At 39.3% G+C, this 20,907-nt stretch overlaps 1 protein-coding gene across 2 annotated transcripts in view; it reads right to left on the bottom strand.

Moving 5' to 3' along the window:
• Positions 1-11,074, bottom strand: part of LOC130428869 (butyrophilin subfamily 1 member A1-like) — a 29,803-nt gene extending 18,729 nt beyond the window's left edge. For both annotated transcript variants that reach the window (XM_056757192.1, XM_056757267.1), the window contains exons 1-2: positions 10,934-11,074; positions 10,796-10,843 (exon numbers count right to left, since the gene is read on the bottom strand). In XM_056757192.1, coding sequence (XP_056613170.1) covers positions 10,796-10,843; positions 10,934-11,003 — 118 coding nt within the window. In that variant the 5' untranslated portion in view covers positions 11,004-11,074. The remainder of the gene's footprint in view (positions 1-10,795; positions 10,844-10,933) is intronic.
• Positions 11,075-20,907: the final 9,833 nt, after the last annotated feature.

The raw sequence follows: 20,907 nt of genomic DNA, 5'->3' as shown, positions 1-20,907 counted from the left end.
TTGCCTCTATGACAGTCGAAACTGTTTCCTGCGCTACCACTTCATCCTGCACCACATCATCATTTACACTATTTTTTCCACTCTCCTTCTCCTCCATACTTTTATCGGGACAATTTCTTATCAAATGTCCCGTTTTTCCGCATCCAAAGCATTTACCCTTCCCAGTGGTAACAAAAATCGTGTAGCTGAAATCATCAATCCGGAAATTAAGTGTCAAATCTAAATCCACGTCCTCTGGAATTACCATATAGACAAAACGCCTAAAGGAAACTATATGTTTCAATAAAGGTGATTTGCTACTGATTGGCATCTTTTTTATTGGTGACGCCAGTTTTCCATAACGTGACAAAGCTTGCGATAGAATCTCATCGCTCACAAAAGGTGGCACATTTGATAAAGTTACTTTTTTTGCAGGTAAAGAAAGCGGGAGAACGGACACGAACTCCCCTTCTATTACAATCCCTCTTTCTACCAAATCAATCGCTTTATCTTCACTTTCCAGAAAAAACACCATTGCATTGTTCATTCTCGACGCAGATAAGATCGCTGAGTGCCCCACTACTTCTCCCACAGCTAAACAACAATCTTCCACACTCACTGCAGTCGCCACCTTAACTGCGTGACGCCGCGTGAGTTTGGACAAACCTTGCACTCGCTGGGCCGTCATACTTCCAAAAATGGACAGCACGCGGCCCCAGAAAACACAACGCTAAGATCAGAGACAGAATTAATAGGAAATAAAGGAAAGTAATCAAGATCCACTCACACCACTCTGCACCGCGCTAACGCTACTCCGTTCACTCACGCTCAACACTCGCACCGGAAATGAGAGAGAGAGAGAGAAAGAGAGAGAGACAGAGAGAGAGAGAGAGAGAGAGAGAGAGAGAGAGACAGAGAGAGAGACAGAGAGAGAGAGAGAGATTGAGAGAGATTGAGAGAGATAAAAAGAGAGTGAGAGAGAGAGAGAGAGAGAGAGAGAGAGAGAGAGAGAGAGAGATAAAAAGAGAGTGAGAGAGAGAGATTGAGAGAGATTGAGAGAGATAAAAAGAGAGTGAGAGAGAGAGAGAGAGAGAGAGAGAGAGAGAGATAAAAAGAGAGTGAGAGAGAGAGAGAGAGAGAGAGAGAGAGAGAGAGAGAGATAAAAAGAGAGTGAGAGAGATTTTTTTTTTTTTTTGATTTTAAAATTGACTTTTATTCCTATATATCACTCTTCATTAAACACTTTTCAGCAAATTACAGAATCTTAAATCACAATAAGTTACAATGAAAAAACTAATTCCTCTTCAACAACAGAGCACAACGCTCCATTACCACACCATTTCATTTCAAACGTCAATAGATCCTTTGTAGACTTATAAAAACAAAAATCTATCAATATTCGTGATTTCATTAGATTTAAAAACAGTATTACAACATCTTCACCAGACAATCTTTCAACCATATTTTTTCTGCTCATGTGAATGGCCAGTTTTGCCTGTCCTAAAACAAAATTCAAAAGCTGACAAGTAAACATTCTACTTCGAACAAATTTAAAACCAAAAATAAAGATCCTCATGGAAAACAATTCACTAAAAGAAATAAAAACATTTTCCAAAATCGAAAATAAAGGTTTCAGTCTGTCACATTCCATAAAAGCATGAAAAATAGTTTCTCTTTTTGAGCAGAAAGGACAATCAGCAATAACTTCAGGATTAAGAACTGAAATAAAAGCATTAACAGCAATGGCACAGTGAAGAAGCCTCCACTGTAGATCCCCTGCCCTTTTAGATAACGGTGGCTTATAAAGTGACCTCCACTCAGGTTTCACACTTTCTTCAACACCCAATACTCTGCGCCATGGTGTGTCAACTTTATCATTTAGTACCTTTTTATTAAAAACTTTTACAGACATTTTATAAAAAGCTTTGCCAGGTGCTGTACACAAGTCTAAACACAGAGGTATTTCAGCATCTAAAAAAGGCCCACTACAACCATCCAATTTAGGCAACATGGTAACACCAGGAAAAGAGTCTTCTGTACTAGGAGTGCTTACTCCTCCATGACTGTCCATCAGTAAGTCTTTTTCTTCATTACTGACCAAAGATTTCCAGTTCTTCAGCATCTGTTCAACAGTCCGCACAGACCTGACCTTCAGACAAAAAGCCACTTCTTCTGTTCTTTCAAAATCCAGTCCAGCTACATGAATTAAACGTCCAAACGTGAAGATCTGTGATTTCTGCAAAAGCACCTTAAGTCCATGAAAGGAGCAACTCTCATTTGATAAATCGAAACGAGCTCCGTTTATTAGCGGCTCCTCCAGAAGCCAATGAAGAGAAGGTGTGGTCTCCTTTCTCTGTGATTCAAAAAGACTCCAAACTTTTTCCAAAACACTGGCAGTCCATTCACATTCACTTTACAGGGGTCCATTAAAAACAAAGATTTGTCCAACCCCAGACCTTCAGTTCTGTGTAAAATGGCGCATGTAACAGCTCGCCACCCATTCACTGATGATTTATACAGAAATTTTTGTAAAAATTGCAGACGAAAAGCTGCTATTCTACTTTTCAAATGTATCAAACCATGGCCACCCTCCTCTTTAGATAAATGCAACACACTCTGAGGGACCCAGTGTAATTTATCCCAAAAAAAATCAACCAAAATCCCTTGAATTTTTGTTAGAAATTGTGCAGGAGGATCCAAACATGCTAACCTATGCCAAAGGCAGGAAGCTGCTAAATTATTCACAATTAATGTCCTCCCTTTATATGACAACTTTGGTATTAACCATTTCCATTTGTCAAGCCTGCCTTTCACCTTATCAACAACCCCTTCGCAATTTTTCTGAATGGACATTTCCTCTCCCAAATATACTCCTAAATACTTAAAACCTCCTGTTCCCCAGGTTAAACCATCAGGAAGGCTTGGTTTCACTTTTGGCCAATATCCAATTAAAAGTGCTTCACTCTTGTTCCAGTTAACTTTTGCTGATGACAAAACTCTAAAATCTTCTAAAACATTCATTAAAACCTGTACATCATTTTGTCCATTAATCAAAACTACCACATCATCAGCATAAGCAGACAAAGAAATGCTGTTTCTACAAATGGGTATATTCAAACCACAAATATGTTCTCTTAATTGTTGCAACATAGGTTCTATGGCAAGTGCATATAACATTCCAGACAACGAACAGCCCTGTCTAATACCCCTACAGAACTTAAAAGGAGTGCATAAGCCACCGTTTATCTTAAGCACACTCTCAACGTCACCATAGAGCACTTTCACTTTATCAATGAAATCCTGGCAGAAACCAAAAGCTTTTAAAGTTCTCCACAAATAAAGGTGTTCGACCCTATCAAACGCTTTTTCTTGATCTAAAGAAATAATTCCAATATTAATGTTGAGCAACTTGGAGACATGAAAAATATCCCTAATAAGGGTGATATTGTCAAAAATGGACCTACCAGGGACACAATAAGTCTGGTCTGGATGTACCACCTGATCAATAATTTTAGCTAACCTATTAGCTAAAGCCTTTGAGAGTATTTTATAATCAAAACAAAGGAGCGAGACAGGACGCCAATTCTTAATTTCTAAAAGATCTCCTTTTTTGGGGAGGAGAGTGATGACCGCTCTACGGCTACTCAAAGGCAACTTACCTGAGCCCAAACTATCATTAAGCACCCGCAAAAGGTCCTCCCCTACCTCTGTCCAAAAGAAATTATAAAATTCAACAGGAAGACCGTCAATACCTGGCACTTTCCCAGAATGCATGCCTTGAAGGGCATTATGCAACTCCCCCAGGCTTAAAGCTCCTGAGAGCTCTGCATTGGCACCATCTGACACTTGGGTCAATCCTTTAAAAAAAACGCTTTCAGTATCCCATCCTGTTCCCAACTCATTCTTGTACAAATTTTCATAAAACCCACAAGCTCTTGTTCGTATTTCTGCATGACTAGATAAAATCACTCCTGCCTCAGAGCGTAAAGCGTGCAAAAAACGTTTTTGCCCATTTTTCTTTTCAAGGCTAAAAAAATATTTTGATGGTACATCCATCTGGTCAATACTTAAAAACCGAGAACGAACCAGAGCTCCTTGTGTTTTCACCCCCAGAAGGTCAGCTAGCTGGGTTTTCTTGTTTGAGATCATCTCTGTATAACTTTGATTACTTTTTGAATCAGCTAAAATCTGTAATTTAATTATTTCTGTCTCCAAGGCTTTCATAGAACTATTTAATTCTTTGGTGACATTTCGAGTGTACTGTTGGCAAAACTGTTTTATTTGGACCTTTCCAAAATCCCACCATTGCTGTAGGTCTTTAAATGAATCTTGTGTCTTTTTAAACTCTTCCCAAAATACTTTAAATACATCCTTAAAATCCTTACTACACAATAAATTAGTATTGAAGTGCCAGTATGCACTGTGTGGTTTAATTTGATTTAAGAAGAAAAACCCCAACACCATATGATGATCAGAAAAACTGACCGGTGAAATGACACAACTTTTAAAAATACCCAACTGATGTTTGAAACCATAAAAACGATCTAACCTGGCAAGAGATATAACATTGTCACGAGTATGAGCCCATGTATACTGTCTCTGACCGTCATGAAAATGCCTCCAAATATCACAAAGATCATTTATTTTTACCATCTTAGTAAGACGTTCACGTGAAGGCATATGAGGCTCAATGTGATTTCTGTCGATATTTTCTTCAGTACAATTAAAACCCTCCTCCTAAAAATAAATAATCTTCAGTACTGCATCCTTGCAAAGTTGAACTGAGTGCATCTAAAAACACCAATCTTTCCATTGCTGACGTTGGAGCATAAACACAAACAAAAACAAAGGCATATTTTTCAAAAATAGCTCTTATTTTTAACAATCTTCCTTTCACAATCTCATCAACTTGATAAGAGACAGGACTAAAACTCTTAGTGAACAATATACCCACTCCACCACTAAGTGTGGTATTATGACTAAGGACAGAAATGCCATCCCACTCCTGCATCCAATCAGCAGCATTTCCAACATCACTGTGTGTCTCTTGAATAAAAGTAACATCTATTTTTTTCTGTTTAATAACTTCAAACAATTCAGCTCTTTTTTTGCCATTTCTAGCACCATTCACATTCAATGATGCAATACACACTTCAATCATGCTAAAAAACAAAAATAAAATCAAACTATGATTCATAATCATGGATTTAAACTTTCTCACTGCCATCATTTAAATTCACGTTGAGTTTCCGCACTATTTTCTTTAAACGATACACCTCCTTGTTTGAAAAAAAGCTTTCAGTCATAAAATTCTTTGCTTTTTCCACAAACTGTCCTACATCTGGGAAGTACTCATTGACTAAAACCCCCCTCTTATTCTTAGTTGACTGAAGGAACAGTTTAATATCATCTACATCGTAGTTGCGGCTGGAAAACTCGCTTTGTGACAAAGTAACACTCGAGTCAGACTCACTGTCACTCTCTGAATCAATCTGACCAGTAACATCTTCAAGGTCTATTTTCTTTTGTTGTCTATACTCGTGAGCTTTATCTGTCTTCTTCCTTTTTAATGGCACTTTAAACACCGTTTGTTCTGAAACACTTTCATTAGGCCTACCGTCAACCTCCCGAACATCCCCCATAACAACTTCCAAAACTCTTGTATCGCTTGACTCACCTTTGTCTTCCTCGGTTTCAACATTTGTTTCACTTTCGATTTCCTCCTCCACTGAAACCAAAGTATCCTTCGACGTCCCAGCGCTTTGAGCTCCATCAGGATTGCTCGCACGCGTCACCGCTGATTCCGCCACCGCTGATTCCGCCTCGGCCTCACCGGCTTTACCGGCCTCGGCGGCATTACCGTCCTCGGCCTCACCGGCTTTACCGGCCTCGGCGGCATTACCGGCCTCGGCCTCACCGGCTTTACCGGTCTCACCGGCCGGCTGATCAGTAACGTTAGCTGCACCTTCCGCGTCAGCTGAACGAATGTTGTCTTCCACTTGTTTGCTAGGACAAGCTCGGATCAAGTGGCCGACTTTACCACAGCCGAAGCATTTGATCTTATCCGTGGTGATGAAAACCACATAATCAAAATCATCCACTCGGAAATTCAGCTTAAGGTCTAGATCAGCGTCGTTGTTTACAACCATGTAAACGGAACGTCTAAAAGACACAACATGTTTCAGTAAAGGAGAAACGCGGCCAATTGGAATTTTTTTAATCGAGGAGACCAATCTTCCATAGCGAGATAGTGCTTGTGTTAAAACAACATCACTAATAAACGGCGGGACATTCGAGAGTGTGACTCTTTTAGACGGTAACGAAATTGGCAAAACGGGCGTGAGAACACCGTCGATACTAATTCCCGTCTGAACTATTTCGTTTGCTTTTTCTATTGTATTAAAAAAGATGACAATAGCGCTGTTCATCCTAGAGGCAGACATTATATTCTCATGTCCCACAACTTCCCCCACAGCCAAACAACAACTCTCAACACTCACTGTAGACGCCACTTTTACTCCATGACGACGTGTAAGTGAACTCAAACCCTGTGCACCTGGAACCGCCATGTTCCTCACACACCCAAAAACACCCACCCCCTACAAACCAAAATAAAAAACCTAAACCTACCAAAACAAAAAAAGAAAGAAAAGAAAGAAAGAGGAAAAAGAAAAACAAGCACGAATCGCGCTCACACTCAGCTCGCAACGCTTCACTCACTCCCAGCATGCACTCCGACAGAGAGAGACAGAGAGAGAGAGAGAGAGAGAGAGAGAGAGAGAGAGAGAGAGAGAGAGACAGAGAGAGAGAGAGAGAGAGAGAGAGAGATAAAAAGAGAGTGAGAGAGAGATTGAGAGAGATAAAAAGAGAGTGAGAGAGAGAGAGAGAGAGAGAGAGAGATTGAGAGAGATTGAGAGAGATAAAAAGAGAGTGAGAGAGAGAGAGAGAGAGAGAGATAAAAAGAGAGAGAGAGAGAGAGATTGAGAGAGATAAAAAGAGAGTGAGAGAGAGAGAGAGAGAGAGAGATAAAAAGAGAGTGAGAGAGAGAGAGAGAGAGAGAGAGAGAGAGAGAGAGAAAAAGAGAGTGAGAGAGAGAGAGAGAGAGAGAGACAGAGAGAGAGAGAGAGAGAGAGAGATAAAAAGAGAGTGAGAGAGAGAGAGAGAGATTGAGATAGATAAAAAGAGAGTGAGAGAGAGAGAGAGAGAGAGAGAGAGTTGAGCTGCAGCAGGAAGATGAGCTCCTGATTATTTTACTTTTTAATGTTATTTTGAACTAAGACAGACATTCAGTTTTGACAAATTCAAGATAAGAAAACTATCTTCAACATTTATTTGATGAAAGAAGAGTTAAAATAACAAAGAAAACCAGCAGAAGACAACTGGCTGAAAAGAGCTTAAAACAATTCCTACAACGACCTGCAAAAAGGGAAGAAAATAAGACATTTCAATGTGAGTAAAGATCTGCAATCAACAAAACATTATTTTGAAGGAAAATTGTCTAAAAGGGGGTTAGTTTGGACAAATTAATCTTCAATATAGCGGCTAAGATTCAGTGGACAGTTGCATATTTAAAGATCAACAGATAACGGTCAGCAAATGTCAAAATATTTGAAGAATGACAGAATCAGTCCCTATAACATACCCATCTAATGCTACAAATGAGAGCTTAAAGAAAAAGCATAAAGAAAAGCTCCTCAAGGACGAAGCAGAAACCCTGTTCTCAGACTATACAAGAGTGGAGAGGTCAGTAACATCATATTTTACACAGAAGACCCTGAAGCCTGGCACTTAGCCATTAGACAGCATTACTCCACAGTCATCAGAAAGGGCATCAGCAACGGATGGAAACTACAGATTAAAGAGGAGGATTCAGATTTGATCATGACAAAAACCAACGTGTATAAAAATGGGACGGTATTGATTCAGGGAAATCTGCAACAGTTTGAAAAAGACTTTCCTCAGATAAAAGAAAAAGTTCAACAGAATAAGAACAACCAATCAACACTGAAGCAGACAGCAGAGACCTTCACCTTTCAATCTAGAAATGACGACAATGAGGAGATCTCTCTTCTTCACAACATCATCTGTGACATGAAGGAAAAATTCAGAGAGATGGAGCTGGAACTCGTTCAGCTGAGAGACGAGATACATGGAGGAATACAACAAAACAAACCCACCGACAAAGAAGAGAATAACCGCTCAGAAATAGCAAAACTAAAAGAAGAACTTCAAGAACTGAGAAACCACAGAGAAGAATACAACAATCAACTTTGTAAAATGAGACAAGAGATGGAAGAGTTAAGAGAAGACAGAGAATTATACAGAAAACATCTGCCAGCCCTGAAGGAACAGGTGACACAAACAGAAGAACATCAACCCAATTCTCCTCCAGCTACAACAGACACAGACTCCAGCAGCCCTCCTCCATCTGACTCCTACAATCAAACACAGCCTCAGATTATACTCCTGATGGACTCCAATGGCAAATTTATTGATGAAAATAAACTGTTCCCGAGGAGAAACGTCAGGAAAATATGGTGTCCAAACACACAGAAGGCCCTGGAGCTCTTGTGTGAAGAACAACTGGGTTCCCCCACTCACATCATCATTCACACCGGCACCAATGACCTGAGAGCCCAGCAAGACAGAGTAGCCACAGCTCTAATGAATGTGATAGAGAAAGCATCCTCCATCTTCCCCAACTCCAAAATGATCCTCTCCACCCTGTTACCTCGATCCGATTTCCACCCAGACACCATCAGGCATATCAACGCAAGAGTGTCTAGACACTGTGCTCTAAAGCCCAACGTTCACCTGGCTCATCACCCTACTCTGAATCTGAGGAGCCTCTACGATCACGTTCATCTCCACAGAGAGGCTGTACCCATCTTTGCTAAGACTCTGAAGGACATGACACTGAACCGCAGCTCAACCACACCGCAGCGACCACACAGACTCCTCACAGAGCCCCTTCAGCGCTTCACTTCTGACCAGAGAAACCCCAGGACAGACTCCAGGCCTCCCCGTGAAAGACACCAAAGAACAAGACCGGCAGTCCCCTCTCCTTCACAAGGACGTGAACCGCATCCAGACACCCAGAGCTACGCTGAAGCTGTCAGCAGATCACTGATTCACTCCAACACCAGCACGGTACCTGAGTCCACCTCATCCCCATCCAGAGACCTCAAAAACATACAACACATGCTGACTTTGTTGTGCTCTCATCTAATGGGTTAGTGAATGAAAGAAAAAAGTATCAAATATTAGTAGGCCTAAATGAAAAATGTAAATATTTATGTGATATATATTTCATTGATATCCGTATATGATCAAACGTATTTATTATACTCAACATTTTTTATTTTATTTTTTATTATTACCGGTCAATTCAAGAAGCTAATGTCTGTCTTGTTTCTGAAATAGCCTACAGGATTAGTTAATGTGCTCATACTCTTTAAAAATCTCCTGTTGGAATATTCAAGGACTTAAGTCCTCTGTTTTTGGTATTAAGAGTAATCATTCAGACTTCAAAAAAGAAATTCAGAATTCTGACATTATAATTTTACAGGAAACATGGAATGTAAGAGATCTGTCCACTGGCTGTTCTATTGGATTTAGAGAAATAGTTTTACCATCAAATAAACTAAGGGGGGTGACTAAAGGAAGAGACTCGGGAGGAATGATCATATGGTACAAGACTGAACTGATAGACTCCATTACAATTATAAAAACTGGTTAATTTTACATTTGGTTAAAAATCCATAAAGAGATCGTCTCCACTGACCATCACATATTCTTGTGTGCTACATATTTACCCCCGGCTGAATCTCCCTATTATAGCGAAGAAATCTTTTCCATCCTACAAGATGAGATCTGCATTTTCCAGACAAAAGGAAATGTTATATTGTGTGGCGATTTAAATGCCAGAACTGGAAATGAACTAGACTTTATTAACACACAGGGAGACAAATATATTACAAACAACCACCATCACCTGCCTTTAGTTCATTCCAGAAATAATATGATAAATTGACGAACAAAAGTTACATTACATTTAAAGTTAACTTGAACCACTGAAACATGCACACAACCCTCACAATTACAAAGTCTACAACCATCTTACAAGTGGACAAAAAACAGCCGAGAGAACTATCAAACACGGCAACAAGAACTGGCCATCCAAAATGGGAACATATGGAAGACACACTTTGAAACATTGTACAAAACAACAGAAATGAATTCTGCTCGAAATGAAATAAAAAGCAAATTGTAAATTATAATAAATAAGATTAAAGATAATCAAAATCCTCTTGATTTCCCAATCACAATAAATGAGCTCACAGATCGATTGCATGAATTAAAACCAAACAAAGCATGTGGCATTGATGGAATATTAAATGAAATTATTAAATACACCAATGAAAAATTCAAGACGGTGATAACCAAATTCTTTAACATAGTTTTGAGTGTAGGATATTTTCCGGACACCTGGAATCAAGGCCTAATTACACCCATCTTTAAACAAGGAGACAAATTTGAGCCAAACAATTACAGAGGCATATGTGTCAACAGCAACCTGGGGAAAATATTCTGTTCGATCATTAATAAAAGACTGCAAAACTTTCTCCAGAGAGTGAGAGAGAGAGAGTGAGAGAGAGAGTGAGAGAGTGAGAGAGAGAGAGAGTGAGAGAGAGAGTGAGCACGCGCTCTGTGTGTCTCATGTGTTCATGTAAATAACACCGAAGAGAAAGAGATTGTCATTGATCTCGTGTTTCTTTATAAACAGAAAGCATTGTGAAGCATTACTTCTTCTTACCTGAAGCCTCCACGAGAATCAGACTGAAAACAACCAACAACAGCATTCCTGTGAGAATATAAAAGAATAAAACAGAGTCACGAGGAGCTGCGCGAGGTGTTCACACAAACACGACTAATGTAAACAACAGAAACTCACTGCAGACACATAAAGATTGTCCTCGAGAACTGAAGCCTTCAGACATATTCAGTATGATCATAATACACATATTAATACAGATATAGAGCTCAAATCTGACAATAGAAATGGCCGCAAAATCCCGCCTCGTTTCGTCCTCTAGTTTCACTTTCTCTCCATTCGGGATTCGATCATCACGTCAGTCCACACCCTAAATAAAAAAAAATATGCAACCAAAATAAAACGTTTTTAAGACGTCAAAAAAAGTGAAGTGTTTACACCGAAAACGGTAACTTTTGTGAAATGTTTTATTTAGGTGTTTAAATAACACACGTTGCAATAAGACGTTCAAAACACATTGTGATAGTAGGCTACAAAAATATAACTAGGCTAAATTTAAACCTTTAATTATAACATTTTTTATGATAATTACTATTATTATTGCTAAATGTTGAAAATTGTGTTGAATATCTTTTAAAATATTTATTTTATAGACTGTTTCATCTTGATAAAATAAACAAACTTTACTGCGCATGAGAACAGAAAAGAACTTGAATAAATATTATGAATTTAGAGTCCGATATAAAGCTCAACCGCTAGATGTTAATGTACCATACGGTTTGTTTAAATGTGTCAGACTACAGTACAGGGCCCATTCAACAAATTGTTTATTTAATGAAATTATTATACAATAAAATAATAATATAAATTAATATTGACATAAATCAAAACAAATAAAAATAGTTATATTATTAGACACTAGCCAAACACAAACCAAACATATGCTTTCTTTACAGCTTTTTAAAATCGTAAATATCACTTACAACAGAAAAAAACCCAGACCGAACCGTAACTTCACGTTTTATGTGTTAAATGTACGTAATCTCCACGTTGCAATAAGACGTTCAAAAGACGTTGTGATAGTACCAAAATATAACTAGGCTGACTTCTAATGTGTAAGACGTGTTATTTATGTTGATTTAAATGAATGGATTAGTCTATTTAAAAGAAACGCTTAATAACAATAACACATCAGCATAAGGCTTTTTTTGAGTTAATGCACACATAGATTTAATAATATCAATAACACCAGATCAATCACTGCTGTTTTTTGTGTAAGGACATATAGTGAACATTTCATTTAATATATAATAGCCACTTTAATATACGAAATATATTATTATATATACCTATTATACATTATTATGTCACCTTTGTTTAACCTTTATTGGACAGATATGTTTCAATTCTGACAGACATTTCGAAAAAGAAAAGCCTTTTTCTGTCAATATGATAGACGTGGACAAAGGAATCATGAGGAAAATTAGCTGGTAGGTTGATGTCAAAACATAAATCTTTGCTTCATATAATGTATGTGTCCCGTGCCCAGTCCAACCTCACCGGTGTCCATATCTGTCATGATTCCGCTATCATGTCATGTTTATTCTTGTCTTGCAGCGGAGTCATGGCATAACCCTTAGGCTTACGACCCTCCTATGAGTCGTACACGTCTAGGGTTTTTAGGAGCGGAACATATGTAACCACCTCCGACAAAAATCTCTTATAACACGGAGTGAAGTGAGAAAACACGAAAGACCACTGAATAAAGTGAATACGAGTTTAATAAATATAATGACAATATATGTATATAAGAACAAAACCCAACCACAAAGAAAAGAAAGGGGAAAACGGATTGTGCCAAACAAACAAAAGTAATATAAGCAAAAAAAGTTAACACATTTATCCTCTAATACTAAACTAAAAAGAAAAGACTTCAACGTCCGTGACATCGTAACTTAACTACACTAACTAATAAACTTAAATACAGCGGGTGGCACAAATCCCTAACTAGTGTTTTAATACAACAAATTCACTACGTGTACAATGTACGTCACGTGACATCTCACCTATCTCCTTCGCCTTTGTGGAGCACAAGCACAACATTCACAAGTGAAACGGGTTTGGCCACAGCCAAAGCAAGGAACGATGAACATGAGAACAATGTAATAAAACTTACAAGCAGTTTTCTATAAGCAAAGGTTCTCAATACAAAGCTCTCTACCAAAGGTTCTCAATACAAAGGTCTCTACCAAAGGTTCTCAATACAAAGGTCTCTACCAAAGGTTCTCAATACAAAGCTCTCTACCAAAGGTTCTCAATACAAAGGTCTCTACCAAAGGTTCTCAATACAAAGCTCTCTACCAAAGGTTCTCAATACAAAGCTCTCTACCAAAGGTTCTCAATAAAAAAGGTCTCTATCAAAGGTTCTCAATACAAAGCTCTCTACCAAAGGTTCTCAATACAAAGCTCTCTACCAAAGGTTCTTCCAAACTGGCAGCAGCACGGTCTTTAAATATCCGCTTCACCCAACCTGGTCTCATGGGTAAGACGTACCTCTGCACACTGCAGCGCCACTAAATACGTTCTAGCAGGTACATATTTCTACAGTTTTCAGACACGAAAGTCCACTGGGGGCGCTAAAGAGAAGACCTCTGTGTGACACATCGATGACGGTCGACTCCACATACAACACGATTGACAGTCAGAGGTATGTACAGTATATCACATTATCCTAATGCTGTCTGCGTTAGTTTAGTTAAATTGTAAAGTGTCACGTTGTTTTACTGAAACATGTTTGCTCTCATGGTAACTAAACTGTAACGTTAGAATCATGTGACTGCTCGTGACGCCAGTAGGACAGTTAAGTGAAGCTAACGCATGAGTAATTTAGCTAGCGTTAGCCACCGCCGACAATTAAAGTTTTTTTTTTACAATTACCGTTACGAATTCTGCGGTAGATTTAGTAGCTATGTGGCTTGTTATCCGGTAAGCTTAATAAAGCTTTTGGCGACCTTTGAAAATATAAATAGATCGCTTTATAATTCAGTTTATTGTTCGCAGTGGTGGACAGTAATGACGTTTTTATCTTTTTACTCCGCTATATTACATAAAGCATATCGTTACTCCTTATTTGGAAATAAAGAAATCACGATGTGCCCCTCAAGAAAGAAATGATTATTTTAATGAACCGGGTAATCGGTTCGCAAATCACGCCAAATGATTCATCTACGATTGTATGAACTACTCAATGATTCAAATGAGCCGTTCATAGCGAGTCTTCAGTGAACTGAATTCAAGTTACTCATGTCCAGTTTAAGGATAATATTTGTAACTGAAAATCACACTTAGGTCAAAACCCACAGTTGTTGGTGTAGTCCTAATCTGCAGACATCGTTGAATGTGGACACATCGAAGTCAATTTGAAATGTTTACGTGAAAAGACGAAATATTATAGTAACAGAAGTTAAAAAGTAATTTAAAACGCATGCATCATTCATCGTTTCAGTTGATGTGGTATTATAATGTTATGCATTTATCCATGCGTGACCCCTGTTTTAACTTGTTTTTCAACACATTACATACGTGACAAGCACTAAACCGAAATAACTTATTTATTTATTTATATGAAAATGTATCTAACCTGAGAAACTACATGATGGAATAAGAAAGGACGTGATGTACATACTTACTATCAGTGATACCTGCTGGGGTCGTTTTACCCCACAGACTAGGTTTAATAAATAATTATGGAAATATATGTTCCATAAAATGTAATCCCTAAATACAGTTTGTATTCTTATGTCAAATATAACTCTAGCAAAACGTCAAGCTTTAAAACACTTTTCCATTAACCAATGAAAATTGGTTGTATTTGTCTATTGGCATAGTTGTAATTAGGCTAAATTACATTTTAAAATATTTTTAATCAGACTACAAGTAATTCAAAAACGTATAGTGAAACGTTGACTTATCAGGTTAGTCTTTCCATGTAGCACCAACTTGTGCCAATGCCATGCTTGCATATGAGTACATATTACTACATTTATTTATGTATTGAACATGCATTTTATGTAGCAGCCGTACCTGCCACAGAATGAGTGGAGCTCGAGCTAATGATACCTGCCCATGTGGCTGGACTTTAAAGTAACAACCTAGTTTTAAAAAGTTCATTTATGTTATAATGATATGTAGCGTAACAATTTGACCCCTTTTTACTGGATCATTTTAAAGGATTTTTATGCACTTCTTGGTCCTCACATTGTGCTTTAAAATCCTTAAAGGCATGTTTAGCCTTTAACAACAACAGGACAGTTGTACTTAATAGCTGCCATGTAATGGTAAGTTTAGGTCAGGGCTAAGCATACAAATAGGGTGGTACATGAGGTCAACTCAGTAAACGTAGTAAAGTTAAACGGTCAAATGTCATGTTTCCATGCAGCTGTCAAGTGAACTTTTATGAAATGTGGCAAAAAAAAGAAAATATGAATCACATGTGTTTCCATCAACTGGTTTTGAGTCAATAAATTCCCGCAACGGGATCCTCCCGCCATGAGGCCGTCTCGTTCCCCCCCCCCTGGGAAAAATACATTGATGAAAACATGGCTGATGAAGCAGAAATAAATATGACAGTGATAGCATTTTGGTGAATATTTAGTTACAAACCAGTAGTAATTAATTTCTTGATATAAGTAGACATGGGCCGGTATGAGATTTTGGTGCTATAATAACCTTGCTCAACGAATACCACGGTTTCACGGTATTGCTATTACAACACTAAAATGTGTTACCTTCAAATGTATGCATATACAACTTTTCGACTGGACACAATTCATTTCAGTTTGAACCATAACATGTGTGTCAGGTAAAAATAAAGCCTTAAAATTACAATATTCTTTGAAGACATGTTTTAGGTCTTTGAATTGCCCCTGATTTAAGTTAAAGTAAAAAATGATCTACCTATTCCTGATAGGGGCAGTATACTGCACATGTAGTTTATGCTTTCTGGCTCATAGCGTTTGGTAAGAATTGATCTTCCTGTGGAAACATTGTTCTGAAGCTAGCGTTCTTTAAATTCTGGCCATGGGCCAGATCTTTGATAGCTCAGGAGACCTGGATGTAATCTCGTTATTGTTTCATTTATGTATCCATTTAATCACAGATTTTGCTCCATTTCCTTAAAACAATCAGTTTGAGACAGAAAAGATATGAGGAACTCTATTGTAAACTTTTACCGTAGATAAAAAGAAAGATCTACTACATTTCCCTCTCCACAACAGCATTTAACAGTCTTCTTCTCATAAATTAGTTAGGACAATTTCAGCCTCCTTCACAAACACCAATGTTGTCTTGTGGGAGAAACAGAGAATGTAATATTAATTTTAGTATAAACTCTGCTTGACTATTTATCCTGTTGAGACCTCACCTTAAACACCTTTGGAGAAATTTGGTTCTAAAAAGTGATAGAAGCATGAGAATACATTTAATATTTTGGGGTTGGATACCTCCTCTTTATATACAACTAGTTGCAGCTTCTGTAGCATTATCCCCCTGTCATAATCATGAAAATTTAGAATGCTTTGATCAAACGCTAAGTACAGTATTGCCTTGATGACTAGATCTCTTGACATATACCGTAGATCCTTAATGGCTCTTTTCAATCATAACATAACACTATTCTATTATAAATACTAACCTCTTACACTTGCATTCAGGCATTGTTATGTTTTTAATAATTAGTCATATGCAAAGTTCTTAATCTAAATCCCCCCAGCAGCTACTGCCACCAGCCCTCCAGAAGCTGCTGCCACCAACCCCCCAGAAGCTGCTGCCACCAGCCCCCCAGAAGCTGCTGCCACCAGCCCCCCAGAAGCTGCTGCCACCAGCCCCCCAGAAGCTACTGCCACCAGCCCCCCATAAGCTACTGCCACCAGCCCTCCAGAAGTTGCTGCCACCAGCCCCCCAGAAGCTGCTGCCTCAAACCTCCCAGAAGCTACTGCCACCAGCCCTCCAGAAGCTGCTGCCACCAACCCCCCAGAAGCTGCTGCCACCAGCCCCCCAGAAGCTGCTGCCACCAACCCCCCAGAAGCTGCTGCCACCAGCCCCCCAGAAGCTACTGCCACCAGCCCCCCAGAAGCTACTGCCACCAACCCCCCAGAAGCTGCTGCCACCAGCCCCCCATAAGCTACTGCCACCAGCCCCCCATAAGCTACTGCCACCAGCCCTCCAGAAGTTGCTGCCACCAGCCCCCCAGAAGCTGCTGCCTCAAACCTCCCAGAAGCTACTGCCACCAGCCCTCCAGAAGCTGCTGCCACCAACCCCCCAGAAGCTGCTGCCACCAGCCCCCAGAAGCTGCTGCCACCAGCCCTCCAGAAGTTGCTGCCACCAGTCCCCCAGAAGCTGCTGCCACCAGCCCCCCAGAAGCTGCTGCCACCAGCCCTCCAGAAGCTGCTGCCACCAACCCCCCAGAAGCTGCTGCCACCAGCCCCCCAGAAGCTGCTGCTGCCACCAACCCCCCAGAAGCTGCTGCCACCATCCCCCCAGAAGCTGCTGCCACCAGCCCTCCAGAAGCTGCTGCCACCAGCCCCCAGAAGCTGCTGCCACCAACCCCCCAGAAGCTGCTGCCACCATCCCCCCAGAAGCTGCTGCCACCAACCCCCCGGAAGCTACTGCCACCAGCCCTCCAGAAGCCACTGCCACCAGCCCCCCAGAAGCCACCAGCCCCCCAGAACCCACTGCCACCAGCCCCCCAGAAGGCCAAAAATAGACCAATAAATGAAGTACACTGTATGTCCTTAATACTCAGTAAAGTGTGTCCGAACTCTTGACATTCTTAAGAAGTAATAACTTACTGTATAATAAAGTGTGATATATTGATACAGATCCAGTCCAACAGATGGAAGCCAGCAAGAAAAAGAAAAAGAGTTAAGAACATTTTCTGTATTTACATTTACATCAGTAGCTTTCCTGTAGCCCATTGGTAAGAGCATTGCGTTAAAATATATTTTGTGTATTATTGTGGTGTGTGTGTGTATGTATGTAAGCTATGATTGCAATAGTATGTGGAAATGTCTTCATTTGTCTTGATGCATACATGCTGTTTGTCGTTTAAGCATACCTGTTGATGAACCCCATCAAATGGAATTTAAATCATAGATGTATTTCTGTAATGATTTCCATATCGCATCATCCAAGTGTACATCAATATAGACATAAATCAAATCCACTTTCACTGACATCCTGTAAAACTGTACAGAGAAATGTATTAATTTGTCTTCATGCATATGTTCACTGCTGTAATAAACACAATAATAATGGCATAAATGTCTGCTGTGTGAACTTTCTATGAAAATAATATACCATTTGTCTGACTTTAGACTACTGCAGATGCTTACAAGTTCATGACTCATGCATACACACTGAGTCTTGGGTGTGGCACATACATATGTTCACTACTTTAATAAACACATTGTTGATGGCATTGCCTGTGACACATCTTTTCAGCCAAGCTTTCACTTAATGCATAGTTAATGAACAGCAGCTACGCTAATTATTCTCTTTATTCTCTTTCCGCCTCTATGGGCATCCCGAGGTAGGAAGAAGTTCCACCATGTCCAGGCGACCGACAGATGCCCATCCCCAATTTGAGATTACACCAGATACAGCTGCATACTGACTGACCATCCCAGCTCCATCTAAGGCAATTCCACCAGCTGCCAAGAGAAATATGACCATCGGACCATCCCAGCTCAGACCACTACATCCCCAACCAAGAGCAAAGACGGACTATTTGTCTTATTAATGCTGAAGTTACAATATTTGGTATTAAATGCTAAACTTAAATCACATGTCAGCAGTTTGAGTGCAGCTATGACACGTCAGAGGGGATCTGGCCCTCCCGGTTGAGCCTGGTTTCTCCCGAGGTTTTTTTCTCCATTAATCAATCATTGGAGTTTGGGTTCCTCGCCACAGCAGGGCAGTGTTGGCCTGCTCACCGGGACACTGCATTCATTTATTTATTTATTTAGAAATTAGATGTTATTTATTAGAATGAACTTACTCGTTGTATAAATACCATGCACTGTGCTGTGTTTTAACTTTTCTGTTTTTCCTGTTTGCCCCTGTAAAGCTGCTTTGAAACAATACACATTGTGAAAAGCGCTATATAAATAAACTTGAATTGAAGGGTGAGGTCGGGTTCCAAAGGTTTACCTAAAACAATGCCTGGTACCGGGCAGTCTCCATGAAATATTGAAATGAAATCTTGTAATAAGACCAAACAAAATAAATTTTCGGAAAGGTCACGACATGGAGAGTAACATGTCAGTATGAAAAGTTTTAATGGCAAATGTTGAAAGTGAGACATTTTGAAATGTCATGCTAAATATGGGCTCATTTTGGATTTCATGAGAGCTACACATTCCAAAAAAGTTGGGACAGGTAGGAATAAGAGGCCGGAAAAGTGTACATATAAAGGAACAGCTGGAGGACCAATTTGCAACATGATTGGGTATAAAAAGAGCCTCTCAGAGTGGCAGTGTCTCTCAAAGGGCAAGATGGGCATAGGATCACCAATTCCCCAAATGCTGCGGTGAAAAATAGTGAAGCAAAATCAGAAAGGAGTTTCTCAGAGAAAAATTGCAAAGAGTTTGAATTTATCATCATCTACAGTGCATAATATCATCCAAAGATTCAGAGAATCTGGAACAATCTCTGTGCGTAAGGGTCAAGGCCGGAAAACCATACTGGATGCCCGTGATCTTCGGGCCCTTAGACGGCACTGCGTCACATACAGGAATGCTACTGTAATGCAAATCACAACATGGGCTCAGGAATCCTTCCAGACAACATTGTCTGTGAACACAATCCACCGTGCCATTCGCCGTTGCCGGCTAAAACTCTATAGGTAAAAAAAGAAGCCATATCTAAACACGATTGTGAAGCGCAGGCGTTTTCTGTGGGCCAAGGCTCATTAAAAATGGACTGTGGCAAAGTGGAAAACTGTTCTGTGGTCAGACGAATCACAACTTGAGGTTCTTTTTGGAAAACTGGGACGCTATGTAATCCGGACTAAAGACAACCCAAGTTGTTATCAGCACTCAGTTCAGAAACCTGCATCTCTGATGGCATGGGGTTGCATGAGTGCGTGGGCAGCTTACACATCTGGAAAGGCACCATTAATGCTGAAAGGTATATCCAAGTTCTAGAACAACATATGCTCCCATCCAGACGTCGTCTCTTTCAGGGAAGACCTTGCATTTTCCAACATGACAATGCCAGACCACATAATGCATCAATTACAACATCATGGCTGCGTAGAAGGATCCAGTTACTTAAATGGCCTGCCTGAAGTCCAGATCTTCACCCATAGAAAACATTTGGTGCATCATAAAGAGGAAGATGCGACAAAGAAGACCTTAGACAGTAGAGCAACTAGAAGCCTGTATTAGACAAGAATGGGACAACATTCCTATTCCTAAACTTGAGCAACTTGTCTCCTCAGTCCCCAGACGTTTGCAGACTGTTATAAAAAGAAGAGGGAATGCCACACAGTGGTAAACATGGCTTTGTCCCAACTTTTTTGAGATGTGTTGATACTATTGAAATTTAAAACACAACTTATTTTTCCCTTAAAATTATATATTTTATAAGTTTAAACATTTGATATGTCATCTATGTTGAATTCTGAATAAAATATTGAAATTTGAAAATTCCACATCATTGCATTCTGTTTTTATTCACAATTTGTACTGTGTCACAACTTTTTTGGAATCAGGTTTGTATATAAATGTGTTTTGTGGTTAGATCTTAAGTACATCTTAAGCAAAATTAAATATTTAAGCACGATCACAGAACATTTAACTTATTAAGCCTATTATCAAAAAGTTTGGTGAAACTTTATGTATTGCATGTTATAATATTTTTGTTATATTGTAATTCTGTTATTGATCCATGTGTTAATGTAGTGAAGTATGTAGTAAACAAATTTGTACAAGAAAAAATTACAAACTATAACCAAACTTTGACGTTAAATGATATTTTGTAATTAAGGAATCAAGACTCAGTCAGGCAGTGATAGAACATTCAGGGTCAAGGTTTTATTCTTTACAATGGGGAGAAAACATGGCTTCAAAAAACAGATTCATCAAAGTGGCTGA

The sequence above is a fragment of the Triplophysa dalaica genome, chromosome 1 (genome assembly GCF_015846415.1).
Source record: "Triplophysa dalaica isolate WHDGS20190420 chromosome 1, ASM1584641v1, whole genome shotgun sequence".
Classification (NCBI taxonomy): domain Eukaryota; kingdom Metazoa; phylum Chordata; class Actinopteri; order Cypriniformes; family Nemacheilidae; genus Triplophysa; species Triplophysa dalaica.
The sequence above is the reverse complement of the archived record's forward strand: the minus strand, read 5'-3'. Positions and strand labels throughout refer to the sequence as shown.